Source organism: Neofelis nebulosa, chromosome 13 (assembly GCF_028018385.1).
Source record: "Neofelis nebulosa isolate mNeoNeb1 chromosome 13, mNeoNeb1.pri, whole genome shotgun sequence".
Lineage (NCBI taxonomy): Eukaryota > Metazoa > Chordata > Mammalia > Carnivora > Felidae > Neofelis > Neofelis nebulosa.
In genome coordinates this window covers 72,314,860-72,327,925 of record NC_080794.1, presented here as the reverse complement: position 1 = coordinate 72,327,925, position 13,066 = coordinate 72,314,860, and the positions used below count along the sequence as shown (strand labels likewise).

Below are 13,066 nucleotides of genomic sequence, written 5' to 3'. Positions count from 1 at the left end.
TCACCATGTCAATTATTTAAAGTCTAACAATTATTTTTTTCTAGACAAAATTTTAGAGTTTCAAGTTTTAACATTTCTGGGCTATTTTTAAGACCTACTGATCTCCTCTCCTCCCATCTTATTGGTTGTAGAAGTGATTTCAACTTTAGGAACTATACAGCTATAGTTCTGAGAACACTTGATTTCTAGCATGTAATTCTTGTCTAAGTCTGCCTCTGTCACCTTGCAGCCTGGGTCTGGGAGTAGAAAGCTTAACCTTAATGAGCTATTTCTGACAAAGGTCAATTCAGAAACTGTGAATCTATCTAGATAGCAATGCAATGACTTCACTGCATAGACTGCATTTTAGATGTGTAATTTTATCTTGGCTATGCTTCCTTTATTAACCATAAATTTTATCTTCAAAACCCACCAATTACTTCATCTCTACCTCATATAACATTTAATTCTAACAGGTGCCCATCTCTGCACTCTGACAGTTATTTTTAGTTTGTCTGCAGTTTTCAGCATTCCTATCCCTTTATAAAAATACAGTTAAAATATTCATTTTCTTGCATACAAGAATAAATGTATCAGATATATGTCTCCATGACAAACAACATGGTACTCTACATACTGTTTGATAATGTTAGCATCTACATTTATCTGGTTCTATAGCTTTATAAATAGAAAAACTCTGTTAAATAAGTATCCTCTACTTTCCAATGCATAAATACTTTTTTGTATTCTATAGTTACTCTCAGTAACTCAGTACTGTAACTGGACTCCTATTATCTAAAGAAGTACAAAGAATAAAATTATCTTATTCAGGGCTTTTACATGAATTAAAAATAAAGGTGTCAGTTCTCCATCTTCAGACTAAAAAAGGGAAGTAGCTTCATTTTATTTGCCAAACCAGAAAATTAGATTGGTAGTTCTTTCCTGGTCTCTGGACAATGATATTTCTCCTTCCCTCCACAACTATACTTTTAAACTTTGTTGTTCAAGGCCTAACAAATACAATCAGGCTGTATTTTATTACACCTTAAGAGAAACTTGCACAATTAGTACAACCTTTCAATGTATTATGCATTATGGTCTTAATTCTGCTAGATTTCACTGTTAATTAGAGGTTATTAAAGACCCTTAAATATACTCTTCTTATATGCAATGGAGCTCAAACTTTACTCATTATCAAGTACTCAAGCCATATTAGGTAGTAGCACTATATATTATATTGGAAACTTATCTGTGTTTAATTACAGGTCTTAAGTAACTATAAAGTGTTGAGTCATTTGAGTAGTGCCATCAGATGATGATGACATCACTACTTTTTAAGTGCCAAACTATGAGGTCAGTCAACTTTTTAGGACCTTTCTAGCAATCAGTAGTGACTGATACAATGAATGGATGACCACAAAAGTTAGTGAGTTTTTTTAAGTTAGCCATTAGTGAGTGTGAAGTAGTATCACATAGTTTTGATTTGCATTTCCCTAATGACCACTGATGTTGAACATCTTTTCATGTGCTATTTGTATATTTTCTTTGGAGAAATAGATATTCAAATCTTTTGCCTGTTTTTATATTGGGTTGTCTTTTTATTGTTTAGTTCTAAGAGTTCTCTCTATATTCTGAATACAGGGCTATTAGTGGATACATGTTACAAGTATTTTCTCCCATTCTGTAATTTGTCTTCATTTTCTTAATGGTATCCTGTGAAGCACAAATGTTTTTAATTTTGATAAAGTTCAATGTATCTAATTTTTTATTTTGTTGCTTGTACTTTTGGTGTCATATGGTAAGAAACGATTGCCTAGCACAAATTCATAAAGATTTACTCTAATGTTCGAAGAATTTTATAGTTTTCCTCTTAAATTCAGGTCTATGATCCATTTAAGATAATTATTATATGTGGTGTGAGGTAACAATCTAACTTCATTATTTTGCATTGTAGATATCCAGTTGTATCAGCTACCACTTGTTGAAAAGACACTGAACTGTCTTGATATCTTTGTTGAAAAAATGTCTTTGGCACAACATAAATGTGAGTGATTATCTCTGGACTTCATTCTATTAATCTGTAAGTCTATTCTTTGGCCAATACCACATTACCTTGATTATGTAGCTTGGTAGTAAGTTTTGAAATTAGGAAGTAAGAGTCTTTCAATTTTTTTTTTTCAAGATTGTTTTGCTTATCTGGTTTGCTTATATGAACTTTAAAATCAGTTGTCAATTCCTGTTAAAAAAGAAGCTGGGATTTTAACAGGGCTTGCATTGAATCTGTACATCAATATAGAGAGTACTATCACTTGAACAATGTTAAGTAGTACTTTCCAGTATTCAAATATTTTGCCTCGGTTAAATTTATTCCTGGTATTTTATTCTTTTGGATGCCAATAGAAGTGGAATTATTGTCATAAATTCATTTTCAGACTAGTGTACAGAAATACAACTAGTTTTTGTGTGTCAATCCTGAACTCTGCAACTTTGCTAAATTTGTTTACAAGCTCTAATAGGTTTTTTTTTGTATATGTGGATTCGTAAGGATTTTCTATACATAAGACTATAATATCTGCAAGTAAAAATGGTTCCTCTTGCCTTCCAATCTTGATGCCTTTTATTTTTCTCTCACCTAATTTCCCTGGCTAGAGCCTCTAGAACAATGTTGAATAGAAGCCATAAGAACAGACATCCTTGTCTTAGTCTTGATTTTAGGGGAAAGCATTTAGTCTTTCACCATTAAGTATGATGTTAATTGTGGATTTTTCAGAAATGCCCTTTATCAGGCTAAGGAAGTTACTATAAGGTATTTTCATACTGAGATTTACATCTTAGTAATGAACCAAGGCTAGGAAGAGCTTTTGATTAAACTTCCCAAAATTATTGAACCAATCCCAAACTGTGGACTTCTGATCCAGCTACAGTCATATATTTCAAACCTACAATAAAAGTTTAGTTTCACTAATCCCATAACTTGTCTTTAATGCAAGCAAGTATCTTTTGAGTGCTATTAGTTGAGGTAAAAGTTTCAGTGAAAGTTCTGCCAAACCAATCTTGTAATTTATTTTTTCCTCCTAACAAATGTACATTTTTTTCTAAAATGTGCACACTATATATAAAAATGTACATTCCTGGGGTGCCTGGGTGGCTCAGTTTGTTAAGCCTCCGACTCTTGGTTCAGCTCAGGTCATGATCTCATGGTTTTGTGAGTTTGAGCCGCACATCGGGCTCTGTGCTGGCAGCAGGGAATCTGCTTGGGATTCTCTCTCTCCGCCCCTTCCCCACTTGTGCTGTCTCTGTCTCTCTCAAAGTAAATAAATAAACCTGAAACATTAAAACAAAATGCATGTTCTTGGGGCGCCTGGCTGGCTCAGTCAGTGGAGCATGCAACCCTTGATCTCAGAGTTGTGAGTTCAAGCCCCATTTTGGGTGTACGGATTACTTAAAAAATAAAATATTTTTTTCAAAGTGCATATTCTTTTTAAACAAATGTTATACAAGCACCCAAAACAGGCAGCTAAAACCAGTCAAGATATGCTCCTCCTTTCAAGGAATCCTAAATAGTCAGGTAATATACTAAGATACCACTGCCTTAACCCATGGTCACAAAGATTTAGTCTTCTGTTTTGTTCAAAGATAAAGTAGACCAAAATAATCACTCTGTCAAAATGTCCATGTCAAATGGAGACTGGCTATGTTGATAGTCTAGAAAAAAATATTGTATTCTTTATCATGTAAAAATCATTGGGATAAAGATAACTAATACATCAAAAATTCTAACACAAAAAAGTTGAAACTATTTATGATATTCTAGTCTCCAAGTATATATAAATCTTTACTTTGTAAAAATGCTTGCCATTTTCAACTCATAGAATGAAAAAGAAATGAAGATCTCACAAGTGAAGCATGAATTCCATCAGGTAAACTATTTCTCTACAAAATTACCTTTGTCTTAGTGCACTATATGATATCCTAATGAACTGAAAGAATCAATTAGTTACTGATTCTCTTCTTATAAGCAAGATAATGTCCTTCATGGTAAAAACCTTTTAAGATGTTCCCAATTATGAAGCTTTTTCATATAATTTATTTATGTTTTAAGAATTCATTAAGTTTTCCATATACATCCTATAAAATTATTTTATTATGATAATATGTCTGTTGAACTCGAGTATTTTGTAATTGTCATTTTTCACTGAAGCCATTATAATTCAAGTGCATATATTGTTTGTGATGGGTATACTCAATAACACATATAATCATTTTTTCATTCAGTGAATATTTACTGAATGACTGCTATGTGCTAAGGGTAAATAAAGCAAAGTCCCTGCCTTTCTGAAACTTACATTCTATAAAAGAAGTCCCATAACTCAAGCATAAATAATTCAGACAGATTGAATGTTAAGATGACAGAAAAGGCAATAGGATAGAGAGTGACTGGGGAGCAATTACTGTTCTCTAAGGAGATGACCTGACAACTAAATAATAACAAGAGCTAGTAGAGCAAGGGTTTTCCTAGCAGAGGAAAGAAGTGCAAAAGCCGTAAGATGAAAATTATCATGTGGAAAAGAAAGAAAGCAGTGTCAGCTGGACCATAGGAGACAAGAGATAGGGTAGTAGGACTTTGTAGGTCATAGATTTTACCTAATTGCAAAAGGAAGCTGTGGAGGACTCAAGCAGAAATGACATGATTTGATATGCCCTTTAGGAACATCACTGTTGCTATGCAAATAATGAAATATAAGGAAAAATGAATGGTAGCAGTTAACAGAAAATAATATTCTTTCTTTATGGTGTTGCTTAGTCCTCTGTCTTCCTTTCTGTTCCCAATTCCATTACCTGAGTGCTGGTTCCTATATCCTACTACTAGATGAGGCCCTTCAAAAGCATCCAAACTAGTCTGTGCTTTTTTTTTTATAAATACTTTGATCACACCTATCATTTTGCTTCAAAAGCCTCAAAAACTCACTACTACCAACAAAATAAAATCCAAATTCCGTAACATTCAATAACATTCCACAACTGAATACTAAAACACCTTTCTAGCTTCATTACCCATTTCGATAGACTCTGCTCTTCCATTCAATATAGTCTACTCAGTCTTTCCTTTATGATGTCACCTTCCATGGCTTCCATGGCTCTACTTACACTGACCTCTTTCCCTATTTTTTTCCATAGATTCAAATTCTATGTCTTTCTTCATGTCTCAGCATACATTCTCCTTCACTATCCAGAGCAGTGGCTTTTTGACTATGACCACAATATTTTATATCATAACCCAGTATACACAAGTCTCATAATTCTACATTTAACTTTACTTCAAGCAACGCACTTTGGTATTTTCTAGTCTTTTCTATTTCTTTTTCAAAATGACTCACTAAATGATTGCATAAGACTACTAGGGGGTTTCAACCTTCAACTTCAAAAACACCTTTAATGCATCTTTCTAGACATTCACTGATAACTAAACTAGATCCTGGTACTGAAAGATGAAACCCATAATTACCAAACTATAATGACCTAAATCTTAAAGATAGGATAGAGTCACGATCTTATACTTCATTTTGTCCACCACAATGCCACAAAGAATATTTATTAATCATTACTGAAGATTGATATTAAATACAGCTATCATATTTATGATCAGATAGAATCATGGTTAGGACTGTTTTTGTGTTTCCATCATCTTGTTTCAAATTGTAGTTATGATGGTCAAAATGGCTAGTTTTCAATAACACTTTGACCTACACTTTCTGCCTTCCTACCATACAAGATTACATAACAGTCTTGCATAGTGGGGGAATACAGTAAGTACTCCATAAATGTCATTTTTATCTTTCCCTCAGAAATATGAGGAAGTCTCTATATGGAAGACACCTATTACCATTCATTGGACCTGCTTCTCTTTTATCCCAAATACTCAGGCACTTCTGCTCTGCCAGTATCCTCATTTGGCCCTACTAGGCTTTGCCAAAATTGCGATAAAGATAAGCCTTTTGTTTCAAAGGAATAACAGCTATCAGGGTTGAATGGCCTCTTCTAAGGTTCTTGACCATTAAAGTCCTGTTAAAGTTGTTGACACTTTTTTTAATTTTTTTTTTTTAACATTTATTTATTATTGAGAGATAGAGCATGAGCATGGGGGGGGGGAGGGGCGGGTGGCAGGTAGAGAGAGGAGGAGACATGGAATCAGAAACAGGCTCCAGGCTCTGAGCTGTCAGCACAGAGCCCGATGCGGGGCTCGAACCCACAAACTGCAAGATCATGACCTGAGCCAAAGCCAGATGCTCAATCGACTGAGCCACCCAAGCGCCCCATGATGCTTTCAAAAACATCATCAATAATCTGAATTAAGAAAATGAAAAAGCAATGAAGTGATCTAACATCTGCACGGGATGGGGTTTTTTTCTCTGCTAAGGCTACAACTCATAAGATAAGCCAATGGACAACGTGAACTTCTTAATTCTCAAATCTCAAAGATTCATTAATTTTACCATGAGAGGATTCACATAGATTCCTGAAGAATGTAGAACATCTACATCTAAAGGTACTTTGCTTCCCTTTTACTTCCACCTCTGGAGCCAGTTACAAGTTATTATAGGTCTAGGGGGATAAGGTAAGGATACAAATAATAAATGTATAGGTCTAGGGAGACAAGGTAAGGATACAAGTAATAAATGCTCTGAACTGTCTACAGTAGGCTCTGTGTAACCATCAGGTTTTAGGCAGAAATAAGCCCCCAGGACCTATCCAGAAAACCTGAATCCCTTTATCAGTCTTGAAACTACTTCAAGCTCCGTATATTGGGGTAACTGCAGGTCAGAGCAAACTACACAGGGCCTGCCAGACTCCAAATGTCAACCATTAGGCTTTCCTCTGAGATATGGGAGTATGAAACTCAACATTTGCTGGCTACTGTCTCCTCAAGGCCAGACCCAGAGCTTCAACAATCTTAGGGCTTCAAGATAGCCATCTGGAATTCCTGTTATTCGCTAACACTTCAAAATCATCTACATTAATTCTCACTGCTTTGCCCCAGTTAAAAAAAAAAAAAAAAAAAAAGACTAACTCAGAGCAGCTTTATATGCAAGATTTTAAACCACGTTAAAAAAAAAAAACAAACCATTCCTGACATAAATATATCACATGTAAAGTGGAAAAATTTCAAGAATATGAATTACTTTAGGAACATCTTCTCAGAATGAAGACAAAATCAAATTACCCTTTTGATAGTGAATTACTTTCCTCATGTAAAATCACACTCAAAAGCAAATGAAAGGCAAAGTCAAAATTCTATTTATTTTATTTTATTTTATTTATTTTTTTTTTTAATTTTTTTTTTCAACGTTTTTTATTTATTTTTGGGACAGAGAGAGACAGAGCATGAACGGGGGAGGGGCAGAGAGAGAGGGAGACACAGAATCGGAAACAGGCTCCAGGCTCCGAGCCATCAGCCCAGAGCCTGACGCGGGGCTCGAACTCACGGACCGCGAGATCGTGACCTGGCTGAAGTCGGACACTTAACCGACTGCGCCACCCAGGCGCCCCAAAATTCTATTTATTTTAAAGGAAGCCAAAGCTACGTTAACTTTTTTTCTTTAATGTATCAAATAAAAATGGTGCCTTGGGGAAAAGAAAGAGCTGTTAAATAAAATGAGCAAGGGCTTAAAAACTTAGTAACAAAACAGGCTTAGATTTTAAAAATATTCTTGTGTTGCCTTGTTGCTATTTGGCTAAAATACCTCTCTCCCTTTAAGTTATCCTGTGCTTACCAATGTTTTTGGTTTTCACTCAATCACAAGCCTCTAACTTTTCGTAAATGGAGTATAGATTAAAATGGATTGATTAAAACGGATTCTTCTTTGTTACCCTCTGACACATTCATTAAATTTGAGATTTATTTATATTGATAACTACCCCTTTTAAAAACAAATACATCTTGGGGTGCTTGGGTTGCTCAGTCAGTTGGGCATCTAACTTCAGCTCAGGTCATAATCTCATGCTTTATGGGTTCAAGCCCTGTGTTGGGCTCTGCACTGACAGCACAGAGCCTGTTTCAGATCCTCTGTCTCCCTCTCTCTCTGCCCCTCCTTTGCTTGCCAGCTCTCTTTCTCTCTCAAAAATAAATATTTTCTAAAAAACCAAATACAGGGGCGCCTGGGTGGCTCAGTCAGTTAAGCGTCTGACTTTGGCCCAGGTCATGATCTCACGGTTTGTGGGTTCGAGCCCTGCGTCGGGCACTGTGCTGACAGCTCAGAGCCTGGAGCCTGCTTCAGATTCTGTCTCTCTCTCTCTCTCTGCCCCTCCCCTGCTCATGCTCGTTTCTCTCTCAAAAATAAATAAAATTTAAAAAATTAAAAAAAAAAAAAAGAACAAATACATCTTGGAAAGGTTAAGTTTATATTACCTTTCAATTAAGCCTCAGGGAAGAGAGGAAAGGAGAAAGAAAAGAAGGAGAGAAGGGAGAAAGAAGAAGACGATAGAGGATGAGGGAATCATGTCTTAAGTGAGGTAGGGTAGGAAATCAGCTAGAGAGTCTTAGGCCTAAGTAAATAAAATGAAAACAAAAACCTTCACTGGAGATACTGGAGATCACATAAGGACCAGGTAATCAAAAGCTACACATGTTACACCAGTGCCACAGACAGATACTAGATTAAACAACTTTAGGATACATCAAAGTAATAATATGGGTGATAAAGTTATCAATAAGTCAGAATTGGTACATGAAATGCATTTAACAGAATTTACTCAAAGGTTTAAAAAGCTCCATTTCAAATAGTTTACTAAAGAGTCTCTTCACTTCAGTGTTAAAGGCTTTTACCAGGTTTCCAATGAAGGTCTCCCAAGGACTACATTTGGATGCTTACCACTATTCTATTTTTTAATTTTTTTAAGTTTATTTATTTTGAGAGAGAGTACAAGTGGGGGAGAGAGAGAGAGAGAGAGAGAGAAAGAGAGAGAGAGAGAGAGAGAGAGAAAGAAAGAGAATCCCAAGCAGGCCTGAGCAGTGCAGAGCCCAATGCAGGGCTCGAACTCACAAACCCTGAGATCATGACCTGAGCCGAGATCAAGAGTTGGACACTTAACCGACTGAGCCACCGAGATGTCCCCAGGTGTTTACCAGTATTTTAAAATGTGATCCAAAATCCAGTCTTGATGCTCTAATTTAAAGTACAATATAAGTTTTTAATTTTAGAATCCTCAGAGCTGTCATTTCTTGGTGTTTTTGTCATGTTTAATCTAGCCATAAATCTTTCCCACAAAGCAGTTTTGGACTAGACCACTGAACTTTGCTCCAGTTTTATCCATCAATATTAAAGCCATCACTTACTATAAATGCATCAAATACTAAGTACTGAGGTTACAAAATTGAACAAAACAGAATCCCTGCCTTTGAGGCAGTTGTAGTCATTTGGCAGAAAGAGACATGAACAGGTAGTTACAATACTACCTGATTAAGTTTTACAACAGGAGATACGAACAGAGCATTGTGCAAAGTGTTTGTAAAAGCCACTAAGTCAGCCTGGAGGACTATGCTAAGCCTGTTCAAGAGGATTTGACATTTAAATTAATCTACAATGAGGCAGTTAGGTTAGTCAATCTATAAAGCCCCTTCTATTTAGTATATGTGCTGCCAAAGCGAGCACAAAGCCCCTTCTATTTAAAAAAAAGGAGCAAGGGGTGCCTGGGTGGCTCAGTTGGTAAAGCATCAGACTTCAGCTCTGTTCATGATCTCATGGTTCATGAGTTCTAGTCCTGCATCGAGCTCTGTGCTGACAGCTCAGAGCGTGGAGCCTGCTTCGGATTCTGTCTCCCTCTCTCTGCTCCCCACCCCCACTCATGCTCTGTCTCTCTCTCTGTCAAATATAAATAAAAACATTTTTAAAAATTTACAAAAAAAAAAAAAAAAAGGACAAAAAGTTGAAGGTCATGGAAATCTTATTTGTCAGAAATGGCTGATGCAGATTATTCCAGTTTGTTGTTATTAATCTAGTCTCTGTATCAAAAACAATATTTTGCTCATACAATCTCATCTTCTCTCCCAAACAATTCCTCGTCCTGCTTTCTTTTTCTTGGTAAATAGTAATACTTCCATAGTCAACAAACCACCAATTTCTACTGATTCTACTCCATATAGTCTCTTTACTCTGGCTACTTCTATCTCCTACATTGGAAGCTTCCAACAACTGCCAAAAGAGTTTTCTTGTCTGAGATCCCTTCTTCCAATCAACCAGTTCTTCACACTATGGCCAAAGTGATTTTCCAAAACACAGATCTGATCACATGACAACTCACCTTAAAATCATCCAACTGCTCCCTACTGCTCTCAGAAGACACCCAAACTCTTTAGCATAGGTGTCAATAACTAGCCTGGCTTGCCTCTTGCTATAATCTTTTATACAGTACTCATACTGAACCTTTTATAGTTTCTTCAACACAAAGTACTCACTCACCATCGTCTCTAGAGCCTTCTAAGACTCCCTCAAAAGAAAATCAGATGACCTTCCCAAGTGATTTTTCAGTATGCTCTACTCCATTACTATACTTACCACACTATACAGTATTTTATTTTTTAAAAAAATTTTTTTTTTCAACATTTTTTATTTATTTTTGGGACAGAGAGAGACAGAGCATGAACGGGGGAGGGGCAGAGAGAGAGGGAGACACAGAATCGGAAACAGGCTCCAGGCTCCGAGCCATCGGCCCAGAGCCTGACGCGGGGCTCGAACTCACGGACCGCGAGATCGTGACCTGGCTGAAGTCGGACGCTTAACCGACTGCGCCACCCAGGCGCCCCTATACAGTATTTTAATTACCTGTTTCCCTCAGAAAGCTGTAAGTTCTTTAAAGACAAAAACTATCTCACACATTCTTATATTTTCTATCTAAAGCATTATGCCTGCCTGGCACTGACATATAGTTCATGCTTGATAAAGATTGCTGAATGCATGAATAAATGAACAAATAAACAAACTGCAAAAAAAGAGAAATTCAATGGCCTACAATTTGTCATAATATTTATTAGCTACACTACAGAAACCTAATACTATAGCATGACCATATTTAAGCCATAGCCTATTACAATTAACCTGTTTTTAGAAACAGAAAGAAAGAAGGCTACACCATAAACTCAAAATTCAAATGAGCTTAAAAATTTACTGGGGTACTCCAGTTTAGATGGTATAAATTTACTACTTAAGGTCATTTTTTTTGGAAAGAATACATACATATCAGATTCATGATATGCTATACATTTTAAAATTATAACTACATATGTACTATTACATTATTTTCACAGATAAAACACTGAGTTTGCTTTTTAACAAAAATGAAAGCTGCGTTCATCACTGACTCACCGGTTCTTTTCCAGCTCATTGTGTGTAGACCTAAAAGGAAAACAAAAAAGACCATTAGCCATTTGTTGCTAAGGTTATGGAAAGGGGGATTAGTTACTGCTGTACCACACCCAGAGAATTTCTTTAACAATGCAATATAGTCAGACTTCTACAATCACACTCATCAAGAAGAAATAGCCTACATTCGTTAGAATTATTCATTCAGATATAGTGTCTTCAGTTAACAACTAAATATTCTGAAACTGGTGTTTCACTGTTACTTTTTTTTAATGTTCATTTATTTTTGAGAGAGGAGAGAGAGTGTAAGGAGGGAAGGAGCAGAGAGAGAGGGATACAGAGACTCCAAAGTGGCCTATGCACTGACAGCAGTGAGCCCCATGTGGGGCTCAAATTCTAAAACGTGAGATTATGACCTCAGCCTAAATCAAATGCTTAACTGACTGAGCTACCCAGGCGCCCCTCACTGTTATCTTAATAAAATTAATGCTAGCACGTGTTTTCTTGCCTACCCCTATCCTACATTTTGTTGATTTGTAGATTAAAAAAAAATTTTTTTTAAGTTTATTTATTTGAGACAGAGAGAATGTGCATGTGCATGAGTCAGGGGGAGGGGCAGAAAGAGGGGGGTAAAAAGAGAATCCCAAGCAGACTCAAGGGTGACAGCACAGCTGACACAGGGTCCTCGAACCCTGAGATGATGACCTGAACCAAAATCAAGAGACAGACACTTAACTAAGCCACCCAGGAGCCCTGATCTGTAGATTTTTAATTCACATATAATCCATTTTTGTTTAAAAAGAAAAATGTACTTCTATGTCCTCTTCCATCTCCACTTAGTCACTCCTAAACACAGAAAAAATGTTTTGGCTAGCACAGAAGCTGAATAAGGTTTGCCTTACTGCTAAGTGATTTTATTTTTTCAAGAGTTTATTCATTTTTGAGGGAGTGGGGAGGGGCAGAGAGAGGGGGACAGAGGATGTGAAGCAGGCTCTGGGCAGACAGCAGTGAGTATGATGAGGGGCTTGAACTCACAAACCCTGAGATCATGACCTGAGCCAAAGTAAGATGCTTAACCAGCTGAGCCACTAGGCACCCCAAGAAACACACTTTTAAAAGACTGGGAGGATATACCTCAAAATGCTAACAATGGTTGTTTTCTTTTTGGGCCTTTTTTTTCATTTTGCTTACCAATATTTGTTATAATACTTATCATCTACTGAACAAGTACAGTGTCTGCTAAACAGTGTGCTAAGCAGTCCATATATTATTTCATTTTCTCCCCCAAATACCCTTGTTTTGTAAACAAGAATACTGAACCTCAGGTCAAGAGACACGCTCTCGTCCCAAGAGTATAAGTAGTAACCAGGATTTAAGCCCAGGTCTTTCTTATCCCAAAACTCAAGTTCTTAACTACCTGGAAAGAGAGGTTAAGGGCCAGACTCTAGGCCAGATCTCCTGGGTTCAAGTACTGTTTGGTCTAGTTAAAGTCTTCATTTCTCTGTGCTCAGTTTCCTCATCTATGAAATAGGAAAAGTAACAGTGCTTGCCTCATGTGATTGTTAGGAGGAATAAATAGTTTACACTGAATAGCAAAATATAACAAACTCTAAAGTTAGCTATTATTAGAATTATGTTATACTAGTTCTCTTGAATGAATATATATTACTTTTACAATAATTTAACATTAGCAATAACAAGAATTTTATAAAGTAGAGTTCAAGTTCCTG

General features: G+C 36.3%; 1 protein-coding gene across 4 annotated transcripts in view; it reads right to left on the bottom strand.

Moving 5' to 3' along the window:
• The window catches only part of MXI1 (MAX interactor 1, dimerization protein), an 81,863-nt gene that overhangs the window by 27,021 nt on the left and 41,776 nt on the right, over positions 1-13,066 (bottom strand). For all 4 annotated transcript variants that reach the window (XM_058697731.1, XM_058697733.1, XM_058697732.1 and 1 more), the window contains one exon: positions 11,340-11,369. In XM_058697731.1, coding sequence (XP_058553714.1) covers positions 11,340-11,369 — 30 coding nt within the window. The remainder of the gene's footprint in view (positions 1-11,339; positions 11,370-13,066) is intronic.